The 13,633-nt window shown below is 45.9% G+C and overlaps 1 protein-coding gene across 3 annotated transcripts in view; it reads left to right on the top strand.

Annotated features, from left to right (window-relative positions):
- NAPEPLD (N-acyl phosphatidylethanolamine phospholipase D) overlaps positions 1-12,833 on the top strand; it is a 32,576-nt gene extending 19,743 nt beyond the window's left edge. For 2 of the 3 annotated variants that reach the window (XM_058190571.1, XM_058190573.1), the window contains exons 3-5: positions 4,538-5,184; positions 7,877-7,991; positions 11,161-12,833. In XM_058190571.1, coding sequence (XP_058046554.1) covers positions 4,538-5,184; positions 7,877-7,991; positions 11,161-11,289 — 891 coding nt within the window. In that variant the 3' untranslated portion in view covers positions 11,290-12,833. The remainder of the gene's footprint in view (positions 1-4,537; positions 5,185-7,876; positions 7,992-11,160) is intronic. The other variant, XM_058190572.1, reaches the window with a different exon arrangement.
- Positions 12,834-13,633: the final 800 nt, after the last annotated feature.

Below are 13,633 nucleotides of genomic sequence, written 5' to 3' on the forward strand. Positions count from 1 at the left end.
CAGAACCTGTCAGAACCTGCTGGATTTCACCCCTGTAACAAGTACACTGACATATTTTTGCAGCTGAGCTAATATCAAGTCAGAGTAAAGCTATTAAAGGATTAAACTCTGTTGTTTCCTTTTAAGTCTGTTTGGATTACCAAGAACTTTTGATGTAATTTGTGTTACATTATTTTGCTGGCTAAAAGACATCCTGTCTACAGATAGTCCTTGCCTTACGAACGCAAAATTTCTGTTGCTAAACACGACAGTTGTGAAGTAAATTTTGCCCCATGTTACGCCATTTCTTGCCACCATCGTTACGTGAATCACTACAGTTTGTTTATGTTTATGTTTATGTTTATTTAAATTTTTATACTGCCCTTCTCTCGAAGGACTCAGGGCGGTGTACAGCCAAGATTAAAACAATTAAATATAAAGAATTAAAATAGCAATTAAAATACATATTCAATAAATGGCCGAATTAAAACCGTCAAATTGACCAATACTAAAATACCCCAATAAAATTATTAAGAAGTCAAAAATTTAAAAATTTAAAAATCAAGCCAGTCCCGCTTGGGTAAACAAATAAGTTTTCAATTCACGGCGAAAGGTCCGAAGATCAGGTAGTTGGCGCAAACCGGGGGGAAGTTCGTTCCAGAGGGTAGGTGCTCCAACAGAGAAGACCCTTCTCCTGAGGGCCGCCAGCCGACATTGCTTGGCTGATGGCACCCTGAGAAGACCCTCTCTGTGAGAGCGTACGGGTCGGTGGGAGGCATAAGGTAACAGCAGGCGGTCCCGTAAGTACCCGGGCCCTAAGCCATGGAGCGCTTTAAAGGTGGTAACCAGCACCTTGAAGCGCACCCGAAAGACCACAGGTAGCCAGTGCAAACTGCGCAGGAGTGGTGTTACCCAGGAGCAACGTGAAGCTCCCTCAATCACCCGCGCAGTTGTTAAGGTAGGACCATGGTTGTGAAGGCAGTCCGACTTCCCCATTGACTTTGCTTGTCAGACGGTCGCAAAAGGGGATCACGTGACCTCGGGGACAGTATAATGAGTCAGTGGCCAAGAATCTGAATTTTAATCACGTGCAGATGCTGCAATGGTCGTAAGTCAGGGGTGAAATGTTCCCGGTTCGGACTGGATCGCCCAATCCAGTAGCAATGGCGACAGGTGGTTCGGAGAACCGGTAGCAAAAATCCTTGCCGCCTCCCTGCCCCAACTGAGCCGTGCGATCATCAGAGTTTGTTTTTTTTTTTTACTTTTAAAAGCATTTTTTCTTCAGCCGAAAAAATGCTTTTAAAAATTAAAAAACAAAGCCTCTGATGATCGCGTGGCTCAGCTGGGATCGTCAGAACCTTTTAAAAGCATTTTTTCTACAACCTCTTTGGCTGAAGAGGTTGTTTAAAAAAAGGCTTTTAAAAGGCTCCTCTGGGGATCCCAGCTGACTTGCCTGATCGCCAGAACCTTTTAAAAGCATTTTTACAACCTCTTAAGCTGAAGAGGTTGTAGAAAAAATTCTTTAAAAGGCTCTGGCGATCCCAGCTGAGTTGCCTGATTGTCAGAGGCTTATTTTTCTTTTAAAGGCAAAAAAAAAATGCTTTTAAAAGAAAAGAAAAGCCTCTGACGATCAGGCAAGTCAGCTGGAATCGTCAGAGGAGCCTTTTAAAAGCATTAAAAGCATTCGGCTAAAGAGATTGTAGAAAAAATGCTTTTAAAAGTTAAAAAAAAAATGGCCACACCCACCCAGTTACATTACCCCCCACCAAGCCATGCCCACAGAACCGGTAGTAACAAATTTTACATTTCACCCCGTCATAAGTGTAAAAAATGGCCAAAGGTCACTTTTTTCAGTGCCATTGTAACTTCAGATGGTCACTAAGTGAACTATGGTAAGTCAAGGATTACCTGTAGCGCCTGGAGTGAATATTCATTCCGTATTGAATAAAATAAAAGTTCCGTGTCAAAAATAAAATTCTCACAGGAATACAGGTAGGCCTCAACTTAGAACTACCATCAAGCCCGGAATTACGGTCATTACGTTGTGGCAGTCGCTAAGCAAGTCATCAAGTGGCCGCACCCCATTTTACGACCTCTTTTGCAGCAGTCGTAAAGCGAATGTCGTAAGCGAATGCTGCGGTTGTAAACCGAACCCGTTGTTCTCGATGGGTGTTGCTTTGCCGGAAATCGGAAAGAAATGCTGGTTTTCAGCAGAAAAATCATAAATTGTTGTGGGACACTACAAATGGCTGTGAATGCAGGCCGGTTGTCAAATGGCCCCAAATCACATGACCATTGAAGTCCGGCATAACTTCAAACGGTCGCTAAGACTGCCTGTATTGATGTATTATGTTCCCCTATAGAAGATCCACAGAATTGTTTTCATACCGAGTTTTCTTGATAAGCTGCATGAAGCAGGCAGAAATGTTTTCTGAAGCATACAGAAATGTTTTCTGCGGTAGCCGTAACTCGTGACTGGAACTGTGTCCTTAAACCTTGTCTGTTCAAATCTTTTTTGTTTGCCCTGCATTGATCCATTTGAATGTCCTCTTCAAATGCACCAGCCACTGAAATATCTTTACCGGAATGCACATTGTAGGTATCTTCCATTATCTAGGTACCCTTATAAATTGCCCACTACCGGAAGGCTAAAGTGCCATCAACCATGTTTAAATGTCTTTATCCAGTGAACTTTAATAATACAGCCTGAAGGTACGAATTGATTGCATAATAACCTTGACTGGCTGAAGGCTGACAGGACAAGCTCGGGATCCAAAAAGATCTTGACAGACTTGAACAACGGGCCCTAGACAACAACAGGAAATTTAATGTGGAGAAAAACAAGGTTTTTACAGTTAGGCAGGTGTTGTGGTCCGCCAGCAGCCTGCGGAGCTGGCAACGGAGTCAGAAAGCGATGAGGCTGAGGAAGAATATGGGCCAGTCCTGAATGAGGCTCTGTGTCGGAGGCTGAGGTGAGGCCAGGACCATTGGGGAGTGATGTGCAGACTCCAGAGCCTCCAGAGGCTGACAGTAGTAAGGCAGAGGAACAGGAGGAGCCTGTTCCTAATGCATGCATGAGAAGAGCTGCCAGAAGGCAAGAGCAGCTAAAGCAAAGAGGACGCCTCAGGAGTAGGGCCAAGAGATGATTGGCCCCTCCTATAAGCTTAAAAGACCAGCAACGGCATTTGGGCTCTTTGCCGGAAAACAATGTTGATAGCTTTGTCTTGTTGCATTTGTTTTGTATTGATGTCTTCTGAACTTTTGCCGAGAAAGGCCTTTGGCAGTTTGCCTAATTGAACCAAGGTTGGTGATAGGACTGAGGAATTGTGTTGGGTGGAATTTGCTTTAGTTTAGTTGAACTATGCTGAGAATGATTTAATTCTCAGCTGTTCTAATAAAGTTTGTTTGTTTTTACACTGACTTGAGGTTACTACTACCTACTTGGGCCTGGGTCACAACGGTAGGAAAAATATAAGGTACAAGTACAGATTAGGTGAAACCTGGCTTAAAAAACAGTAACTGTGAGAGGGACCTTGGAGTCCTAGTGAACAATCACTTAAACATGAGCCAACAGTGTGCGGCAGCTGCCAAAAAACCCCAATGCAATCCTTGGTTGTTTAAACAGAGGCATAGAATCACAGTCAAGTGATTACTACCACTTTATAAATCCTTAGTAAGACCACACCTGGAATAGTGCATCCAGTTTTGGTCATCACCGTACCAAGAAATATGTTGAGGCTTTGGAAAAAGTGCAAAGAAGAGCAACTTAGAAGTTTAAGGTCCTGGAGACAAAAGTATATGAAGAACGGTTGCAGGATTTGGAGTCGGCTAGTCTAGAGAAACAAAGGAATAGGGGTGACATGATTTCAGTATTCCAGTATTTGAGGGGCTGCCACAAAGAAGGGGGGAGGGGTCAACTTATTTTCCAAAGCACCAGAAGGCAAGACAAGAAACAATGGATGGAAACTAATCAAGGAGAGAAGCAACGTGGAATTGGGGAGAAACTTCCTAACAGTGAGGACAATCAACCAGTGGAACAGCTTGCCACCAGACGTTGTAGGTGCTCCGTCACTGGAGGTTTTTTAAGAAAGGTCTGGATAACCACCTATCTGAAATGGTATATATAGGGCAGGGGTGTCAAATTCACGTCATCATTGTAGCATCACATGACGTATCTGGACTTTTCCCCCCCTTTGCTAAACCAGACGTGGGCGTGGCCAGTGTGTGACACATGTGGGCCAGGAGATTGACAGTCCTGGTATAAGGTCTCCTGCTTGAGCAGGGGGTTGGATTAGAACAGGGGTCTCCAAGCTTGACAACTTTAAGACTAGTGGACTTCAACTCCCAGAATTGGAGCTGGCTGAGGAATTCTGGGAGTTGAAGTTCACAAGTCTTAAAGTTGCCAAGGTTGGAGACCCCTGGACTAGAAGACCTCCAAGGTCCCTTCCAGCTCTATTCTGATTGATTGATTGATTGATTGATTGAAGATGTAAAATATTTGTCGTTTGGAAATGGGACCCGTTTTCTGATGTTGTCTTCTCTGTTTTTCTGTTGCTAGGTCCTTGACATGCACCTCCCCGTGTTGAAACCTTATTTCGTCCAAAACCCTGAACAATTTGGAAAAACCGGAGTTGGTATGCGAGTAACGTGGCTCGGACACGCGTCAGTCTTGGTAGAAATGGATGAAGTTACGTTTATTACCGATCCCATCTTCAGCCAGCGGGCTTCCCCAGTGCAGTGTCTGGGTCCTAAGCGTTTCCGAGGCCCTCCGTGCACCGTCGGCGAACTGCCCAAAATAGACGCGGTGTTGATCAGCCACGATCATTACGACCATCTGGATTATCCGACCGTCATGAGTTTAAACGCACGTTTTGGCAGTGAATTGAGGTGGTTCGTGCCTCTGGGCCTTTTAGAGTGGATGCAGAAATACGGCTGCGAGAACGTCATCGAACTGGACTGGTGGGGAGAAAACTGCATTCCTGGTCACGACGCCGTCACCTTTGTTTTCACGCCTTCTCAGCATTGGAGCCAACGGACCGCCACGGATGAAAACAAGGTTCTTTGGGGAAGCTGGTCGGTTCTGGGTCCCTGGAACCGTTTCTTTTTCGCTGGAGATACCGGCTATTGCGTTGCCTTTGAGGAAATAGGGAAACGGTTTGGGCCGTTCGATCTTGCAGCCATTCCCATCGGAGCCTACGAACCAAGGTGGGATCGCGAAAGCATGGAGGCTGACAAAGCGGCCTACTGAAAGTCTGTAGAGATTCTCAGCCCTCCAGGTCAAGTTGTCTCTTGAAAAAAAAGCACCTTTGGGACAGCGAAAACATGGAGGCTGACGAAGCGGCCTACTGAAAGTCTGTAGAGATTCTCAGCCCTCCAGGTCAAAGCACCAAAGGTGCTTTTTTTTTTTCCCAAGAGGCAACTGGAGTTTTCTTGTTGTTGTTTTTTCCTTTGAAGACATTTTGCTTCTCATCCAAGAAGCTTCTTCAGCTCTGACTGGATGGTGGGGAATGGAAGGATTTGGGAGGATTTAGAAGGGGAATTATATCCTGCAAGGAATATAAATCCTTCCATTCCCCACAGCTTCTTGGATGAGAAGCGAAACGTCTTCAACGAACAAACGAGAAAGTCCAGTTGCCTCCTGAAAAAGCACTTTGGGGAATATCGGCCTACTGATGTTTTTAGATGTAGGTCAGGGGTGTCAAACTCGATTTTCTTGAGGGCCGCATCAGGGTTGTGATTGACCTCGGAGGGCCAGGTGGCCGTGGCCGGGTGGTTGCAGCTGACTGGGTGGGCGATATCGCTCACGTCGGGGCGCCCATTGTGGCCCGGGCAGGGCTGGGGGATCCATTGTCTCCAGCATGTGCCCAGGGGCAGGGCGAGGAGGCCCCTTGCTGGCTCCAAGGTGGCCCCGCGGCTGGCTGGCCTGGATGGCTGTCACCAAATTGTAGATCAGCGCCTGGCTGGCCTGGGACTGAGGCATCAGGGGCCGGTCCTTCGCTGTTTCCAGGGCAGCCCAGCGGGACAGATCTAACTACATCATGGGCCGGATGCAGCCCATTGGCCTTGAGTTTGACACCCCTGATGTAGGTAGTCCTCGTCGTACGACCACAATTGAGCCCCAGATTTCCATTGCTAAGCGAGAGAATGGTTACTTGAGTTGTGGCCCGTTAAACGAACGTTTTGCCACCGCTGTTAAGCGAATTGCACAGTTCTTAAGTGAGTCATGTGGTTGGTAAGCGAAACCAGGTGGGAAAGTCACAAATGATGATCACATCCACCCAGGATGGTGTAGCCACCATTAATACATGCCAATTGCTAAAGCACCCAGGTTATGATCATGGGGAGGCTTGCAGTGGTCATAAGTGTGAAAAATGGTCATAAGGCACTTTTTTTGAGCATCGTTGTAACTTTGAACGGTCGCTAAAGAATAGTTGTAAGTTGAGGACTACCTTCAGTGCCAGTGAAGAAGAGCAGGAAATTAAGGTCAGATGCAAATAATCAGGAACATTTGTTGAATCCAAATGTTTATTCAGCTACCTCTCCAGGTAGTCCTCAACTTACAACCGTTCATTTAGTGACCGTTCAAAGTTACGGCGGCACTGTAACCAGTGACTTAGGACTGTTTTTCACACTGACGATGACGGTCGCAGCATCCCTGTGGTCACATGATCAAACTTCAGATGCTTGGCAACTGGTTCACATTTATGACGGTCGCAGGGTCCTGCGATCCGCTTTTGCGACCTTTCTGACAAGCAACGTCAACGGGGAAGCCGGATTCACTTAACAGCCGTATCACTAGCCTAGCAAACGCAAGGACGCACTTAACAAAAGTCGTAAAACGGGGCGAACTCGCTTTACAAATCTTTCATTTAGCAACAGCATCGTCAGGCTCAGATGTGGTCGTAACTCGAGGACTACCCGTACACAGAAGAATCTGGTCAACTAATAGCCAGAGCTGAATTGGTGCTAAATAAGGGCCAGTGAAATTCACAGAGGGGGGAAGCTGGACTTGAGTCTCTTGTGGCAATGCAGAGACTCTAAACTGATGACTTGTTTAATTCCCTCTTCCACATTAGCCTGCTTTCGACAGCCAATTATCCAAGTCCTTACAATGAAAACTCACAATCAAAAGCAGCCTGTAGACAGATCAAAACTGCCCAATTCTGGGTGCAAAGAGTCCCAAACCCGTTTTGAGGGTGCTGAGTTGAGGAAGTCTGGAGGGTAAGACTACTTAACGACGAACAAGGGAGGGGTGACAGCAAGACAAGAGAAAGGAACTAGGTGTAATCGATGGGGGTGTTTTGCAAAAATTTACACTGAGCTGAGAGGCAGCATAGCAGATGGATAGGCAACTAACTATTCTTAGCCGTGCGGGAGTAGCCAGTAGCTATAGAATCGTGATGGCAAAACAGGTGGCACGCGGAGCCATAGCTGTGGGCACGCGAACGCTGCCCTAGCTCAGCTCCAGCGCACATGTGTACACTGGCCATCTGATTTTTGGGCCTTCTGGGCCCGTCGGAAGTTGGGAAATGGGCCGTTTCCGGCCTCTGGAGGGCCTCCGGGGCAGGGGAAGGCTGTTTTTGCCCTCCCCAGGTTCCAAGAAAGCCTCTGGAACAGGGGAGGGTGAAAAATGAGACTAACGGGCCCACCGGTAAACTTTTTGCCGTCGCGTGCCAAAAGCGAGGGGCGCGTGGGGGGAAGGCGCATGTGCGTGGGGGCATTGAATTATGGGTGTGAGCATGCATGCACGCAACCCTCCCCCCCCCGCACTCCCCCCGCTTTTGGCACGCGACGGCAAAAATGTTAGCCATCACTGCTATAGAAATACAAAATGAAAAGGTATTGACGTTGGCCAGAAAATAAAAGTGTATTTTTTTATTTTTTGGGGGGTGGGTAGGTGGTTTATGAAATACCAGCATGTGGACCCTGAAGAAGCAGTACGAATCCACATTGATGTACAAGCAAAGAAGTCCGTCGGGATTCATTGGGGGACTTTCGCTTTAGCCAATGAGGTACGTATAACACATAAGGGGTGCGGCCTGCAGAACTTTAAAACGGAAGGATAAAGAATTTTTTTAAACTGGTTTACATCATAAAATACAAAAGGCTGTGAATTCGATCATAGGTAGAGAGGTAGATATTTCTCTCTCTCTCTCTGGACACAGTGAGAATATAGCTGCTGAACAAAACTCTGCATTGGCGTCCCGAAGGGCATCCGGCCAGTAAAAACCGCTGCTAGCTCCATTCAGTGGCCCAGACTCCATCCCGCAAGGGATTATGCGGTTGTTAAACGAAGATGATATCACAAAATACAAAAGAAAATGGTAGCAAAATAGGGGAGGGAGAAGGGAAGGGGAAAGTGTTGACTCCCTTTGGTGGAGTCGGGAGCGGAAAAAGATAATATACATCAATGTTGTTCGGAATGTTAGGATTTGCATCCCAGCATTTACAGAGTCGGAAATACACACACCTTCAGCAGCCTCTGGCTGCGAGTAATCCTGCAAAACGCTGTTAGCACAACGGCTTCAAGGCAAAAAGTCCAGGAAGCAAAGGAACACGGCAATTAGTCCAGGATGCAAGGAATAAGGCAAGAAGTCCAGCAAACTCCAGACGTCGGCAATAGCACACAATATTCCACAAATTCAGCATTTGTTCCCGAAAAACGCTCCTCCCCACAACATCTCCTTAAGTCTCAGTCTCCGGGGGTGGGGGCTTGTGAAGTGGGGTAGAGCGCTCCCCTCTCGAGTCATCAAGTTGGCCTGTGCTGTTCCCACCTCCTTTCCACTCTCCATGCTCGGGGATCAGGAGGGGGCCATCACCTCAGCTCTGTTGCTCCTCATCTCCACTGCCTGCCCTTTCTCGGTTGTCCTGCCCCTGTTCCTCCCTGCTGGCAAGCCGCTCCAAGCCCGAGGGGCTCGGGGCTGCCTCATCCTGCTCCTCCTTTCCCCTCCCCGTTCCTCCAAAGCCAACAAGGCCGCCCGCTCAGTCTCCATCGGCCCCAGCTCTGTCGCCCGCACCACGGATTCAGGCTCCAATAGGGGCATGACAGCTAGGTGAGCAGGAGCTGAGGCAAGAACAGGAACTCGCCCTTGTTGTGTGGCGCTGGGGTCTCGAACCTGAGCTGTCAGCTCTCCAACTGACAAGCTCGGCATCTTTTAACCACTGAGCCATTGCGGCTGAAGACAGCCCAAAAATGGCCTGAAAATGGCCCCCAAAACAGCCTGGTTTTGGCTGTTTTGAGGCCATTTTCCAGTGCCCACAAAGACCAGCTGGCCAGCACCATTGCTTCTTATCCTGCCCTCAGGTGCTTTGGAGAATAGCTTGACTCCTTCTTCTTCGTGGCAGCCCCTGAAATATTGGAACACTGCTATCATGTCTCCCCTAGTCCTTCTTTTCATTAAACTAGACATACCCAGTTCCTGCAACCGTTCTTCATATGTTTTAGCTTCCAGTCCCCTCATCATCTTTGTTGCTCTTCTCTGCACTCTTTCTAGAGTCTCCATTTTTTTTACATCCTGGCACCAAAACTGAATGCAATATATAAACTGAGAGCCACTAGTATATAAACTGAGAGTAAATCTCATTCCTTACTATTACTGATGTTGTTACCTAGTTGGGTAATGAAATGTCTGTGAGTTGTTGCTACATAGGTCATCCAATTTGTAGTTTACAATACTGTACCAATTACCACAGAAATACAAGGAATCAGTTACAGGGTAGGGCACTACAATAAAAGGTGGAGCAGTCTTTATTTCCCAGGGGAAAAAAAGTAAGTCTTAACTTGATTTCAATCCCAAATCTGCTTTTTCAAGAGGTAACTGGACTATGAACTTGAAATCAAATTAAATATCTATGGAGATTCTCCGTCATCCAAGTCCCGGTTTTCCCAAAGGTGCTTTTGTCAAAAGGCAACTGGACTTCCTTTATTTTTCTTTGAAGACATTTTGCTTCTCATCGAAAAAGCTTCTTCGGTTCTGTCAAGACGTTCTGTCCAAAATCAGAACTGAAGAAGCTTCTGGGATGAGAAGCGAAACACCTTCATAAACGCGTGGCACAACATAGGAGAGAACAAGCCCATCAGGACAAGATTTGTCCGCATTTAAAAGACAAAAGGCCGCTCTTTTGAAGATAGCAAAGTCCACATGGTTTGAAAGAGGAGTCAAAGAGGCCATCTTTGTCAGAATTGAACAGCCCTCTCTCCACGTGTTGTGTCTTGCCCGCTCTCACCGCAGCTGGGGCCTTCTTATCTGCTTCCGAACGCTGAGGAATGTCCTAGTATGCCTCCCGGCCCCAGCCCTAGCTCCATGCCCAGACAGGCTGAGGAGGAGGAAGCACCTCCCGGCCCCAGCCCTGGCTCCATGCCCAGGCAAACGGAGCAACTAGACCCCTCCCCCTCCCCCACAGCATGTGAGCCTGAGGGAGGTCAATTACCAACAGCTGCCGACTGGAGTGACCGTAGCTTTAGAAGAATTGATAGGCGGCGGCGTCAGAAGAAGGGAGGGGCAGGCCTGGATAAGTGCTGAGTCATGGAGCCACACCCCATGGCCTAAATAAAGGATCTGCTTTCTGGCATTCTCTGAGTCAGGCAAAGTCGAACATATCTTGCTGAAGTCACTTTCTGGTCTCCTGCCTGTCTTGAGGACTTTGCTAGGACTTTGGCAGAGCTGCAGAGGCACGCCTGATTCGGATTTCCTTGACCCGGCCGTCAGCGGAGGAGTGGGACACGACACCACGGATGGGGTGGGATACAACATCATCTATCTCCTGTTTACCACAGTCCTTTCAGCAGTTCCAAGAAGGCTCTACACACATTTGCACCACTCAGATGACCCTCAGGACACACATAAACCTCCAGGTGGCCTCAACGACTCCCTAAAAGGATGCAAAAGACCAGATGGACTTTCTGGTTTTTCTTTGAAGATGTTTCACTTCTCATCCAAGAAGCTTCTTGAGTATCTTGGATGAGAAGCAAAACGTCTTCAAAGAAAAACCAGAAAGTCCAGTTGCCTCTTGAAAAACAAGAGGGATAACCATGACCTGGATGACTGAGAATCTACATAAAACATTTTAATTTGATAAGTTACTGTACCCAACACATATCTTAATTTATGTCTAACCTGGCATAAATTAAGTTAATTTATGTCTAACCTGGCATAACCTATTTCCTGTTTTTCTTTGCAGTACTATTTAGATCCACCTGTTAAACTGAAGGAAGCTCTTGATAGATACGGATTGCAAACGGAAGATTTCTTTGTTTTGAACCATGGAGAATCACGAGATTTAAATATTAACGATGACGGATTTGAATAGAAGCAGAAAAAACTTCTTATTAACCATAATTGGGTGGGGGGAATAAGAGTGAATATTTTTTTTTTTTGTAAAACAAAAATTAAATAGGCTTTTGAAGACTTCAGGCGTGTTTAATTATAACAACCTCTTAAAAAAACCTTGCATACCGACTTTGTAACATGATTTTTGACGAACGAATTAATCGTAGAGAGCATTAACCGAGCTACAAATAACTTTTAAGTAAACAGGGATTCTTCTATGACATAAACCTTTGTACAATTGTTCGTTTGCTCTGGAACGGTATTAAAATAACTGCTAAGAATTTATTTCCGTCCAGACGCTCTTTTAACAGCATGTGTTCAGTGCTTGGCGGAGCCTGGTTGCATGTAAAAATGAATGTAAATTTTAGTCTGACCACTAATATGCAAACTGACTATATGCAGATCAGTGCTGATGAGACCTACCTGATACAGGTATGTCTGGTGGTGATAAGAAACTGCAGAATCCTTCAATCCTCTCCCACTCATTCACTAATCAAGAGAGGAAGAACAAAAGATAGGCGTGTGAAGATGCTGGGATAAAAACACAAGGCTACGCCCAAAACGACACTTTTGTATTCGTAACTGGGTGCTGGATTTATACACGAATTGAAAACATTTCCTGCCATGCTGAAATCTGAATTTTGGGTTAGCTGTGAAGATGATCCATAGACTTCACTTGGGAGCCACCATTTTGTGTGCGTGTTTAGCCAGACACGAAGCCTACATTAAAAGGGCGTTTAGAATTCGCCAGGATCATTTCCTTGATCATTTCTACAGCATGGCTGGTTTTTTTAAAATACTAATACTAACATGACAATATTTTTAAAACTTTCCGCGTACAACCCCGTATATGGTAGTAATAGCTGTGATGGAATCTTGTGTTTTGAACCCTGCAGCCTTAATGGGCAAAGGACTATTCAGACTTGGGGCTGAGTATCTCACCCAGAGGGTAATGCCAGGTGCCTTCAAAGCTGTCGAATTGGTAGGATTTGAAATGAGTCTTCCAACGCGAGTTGCTGCTAAAAAGCACATTGTAAGGAAAACCCAGATTCTACCGAACGCGTACCGCACGTCTACTCGCAAACATGGGAGCTTCGATTTGAAACGGTCCGTTGAAACGTGCCTTTTCGAGAATTTCGAATGTGGGAAATGCCTAACGTTGATTGTGCTGCTGGCCAAAACAGTGTGTGTGTGTGTACGTTGTGCTGTGACAATGAATTGTTTGTTACCGTCCTCCAAAGCCTTCTATTGTTTGAGAATATGACTGGCGAAGGTAAGAAAGCATCGGTCGCTCCAAAAAAAAAAAAACCTTTACTCAGCTCCATTTTGTTTTGTGTTTCTTTTCCTTACGGCAATTGTGACGTCCAAAACCAGTAATTTTAAGAACACGATGTACGGATTCCTTTACAAAGCGGAACTCCCTGAGAGTGGATGAATTTCTTCTGCATTAAAAAACATGACCAAATATGCTTGTGTGAACCTGCTACTTTGACAATAAATTGTTGCCCCAAAATGTTCTTTTAACATGTTGTCGTTGTTCATAAATATATTGTTTGGGATAGTACTTAAGGTGTTGGACTAGAAACAAAGAGTTCTGAGTTTTTAATCCTCCGTTGGGGTTGAAAAATGGGGAACACGCTGCAGCCTGTTTTTGGACTTCTTTCAAGGCCATTAGTAATAAAACTGGGGTTTTATTAATCCATCTTTGCAACTTGCCGTATGCTTTACAAACGTTCGGCCTATGTATTTATTTCAGAAAATATATATGGCCGCCCAACTCACTCTTAAGTGATTCCAGGACAACTTGAACAGAACAGAATAACAGAGTTGGAAGGGACCTTGGAGGTCTTCTAGTCCAACCCCCTGGCTCAGGCAGAAAATTCTACACCACTTCAGACAAATGGTTGTCCAATCTCCTCTTTAAAACTTACACTGTTGGAGCATTCACAACTTCCAGAGGCAAGTTGTTCCACCGATTGTTAAGGAGGAAATTCCTCCTTAATTCTAGGTTGCTTCTCTCCTTGATTAGTTTCCACCCATTGCTTCTTGTCCTGCATTCAGACTTTGGAGAATAGTTTGACTCCCTCTTCTTTGGGGCAACCCCCGAGATATTGGAACACTGCTATCATTTCACCCCTAATCCTTTTCATCGGACTAGAGATGCCCAGTTCCTGCAACCATTCTTTGTATGTTTTAGCCTCCAGTCCCCTCATCATCTTTGTTGCTCTTCTCTGCACTCTTTCTAGATTCTCCACATCTTTTTTACATCGTGGAGACCAAAACGATGCAGTAATCCAAGTGTGGTCTTACGAAGGCTATTTACA

The sequence above is a fragment of the Ahaetulla prasina genome, chromosome 7 (genome assembly GCF_028640845.1).
Source record: "Ahaetulla prasina isolate Xishuangbanna chromosome 7, ASM2864084v1, whole genome shotgun sequence".
Taxonomy (NCBI): domain Eukaryota; kingdom Metazoa; phylum Chordata; class Lepidosauria; order Squamata; family Colubridae; genus Ahaetulla; species Ahaetulla prasina.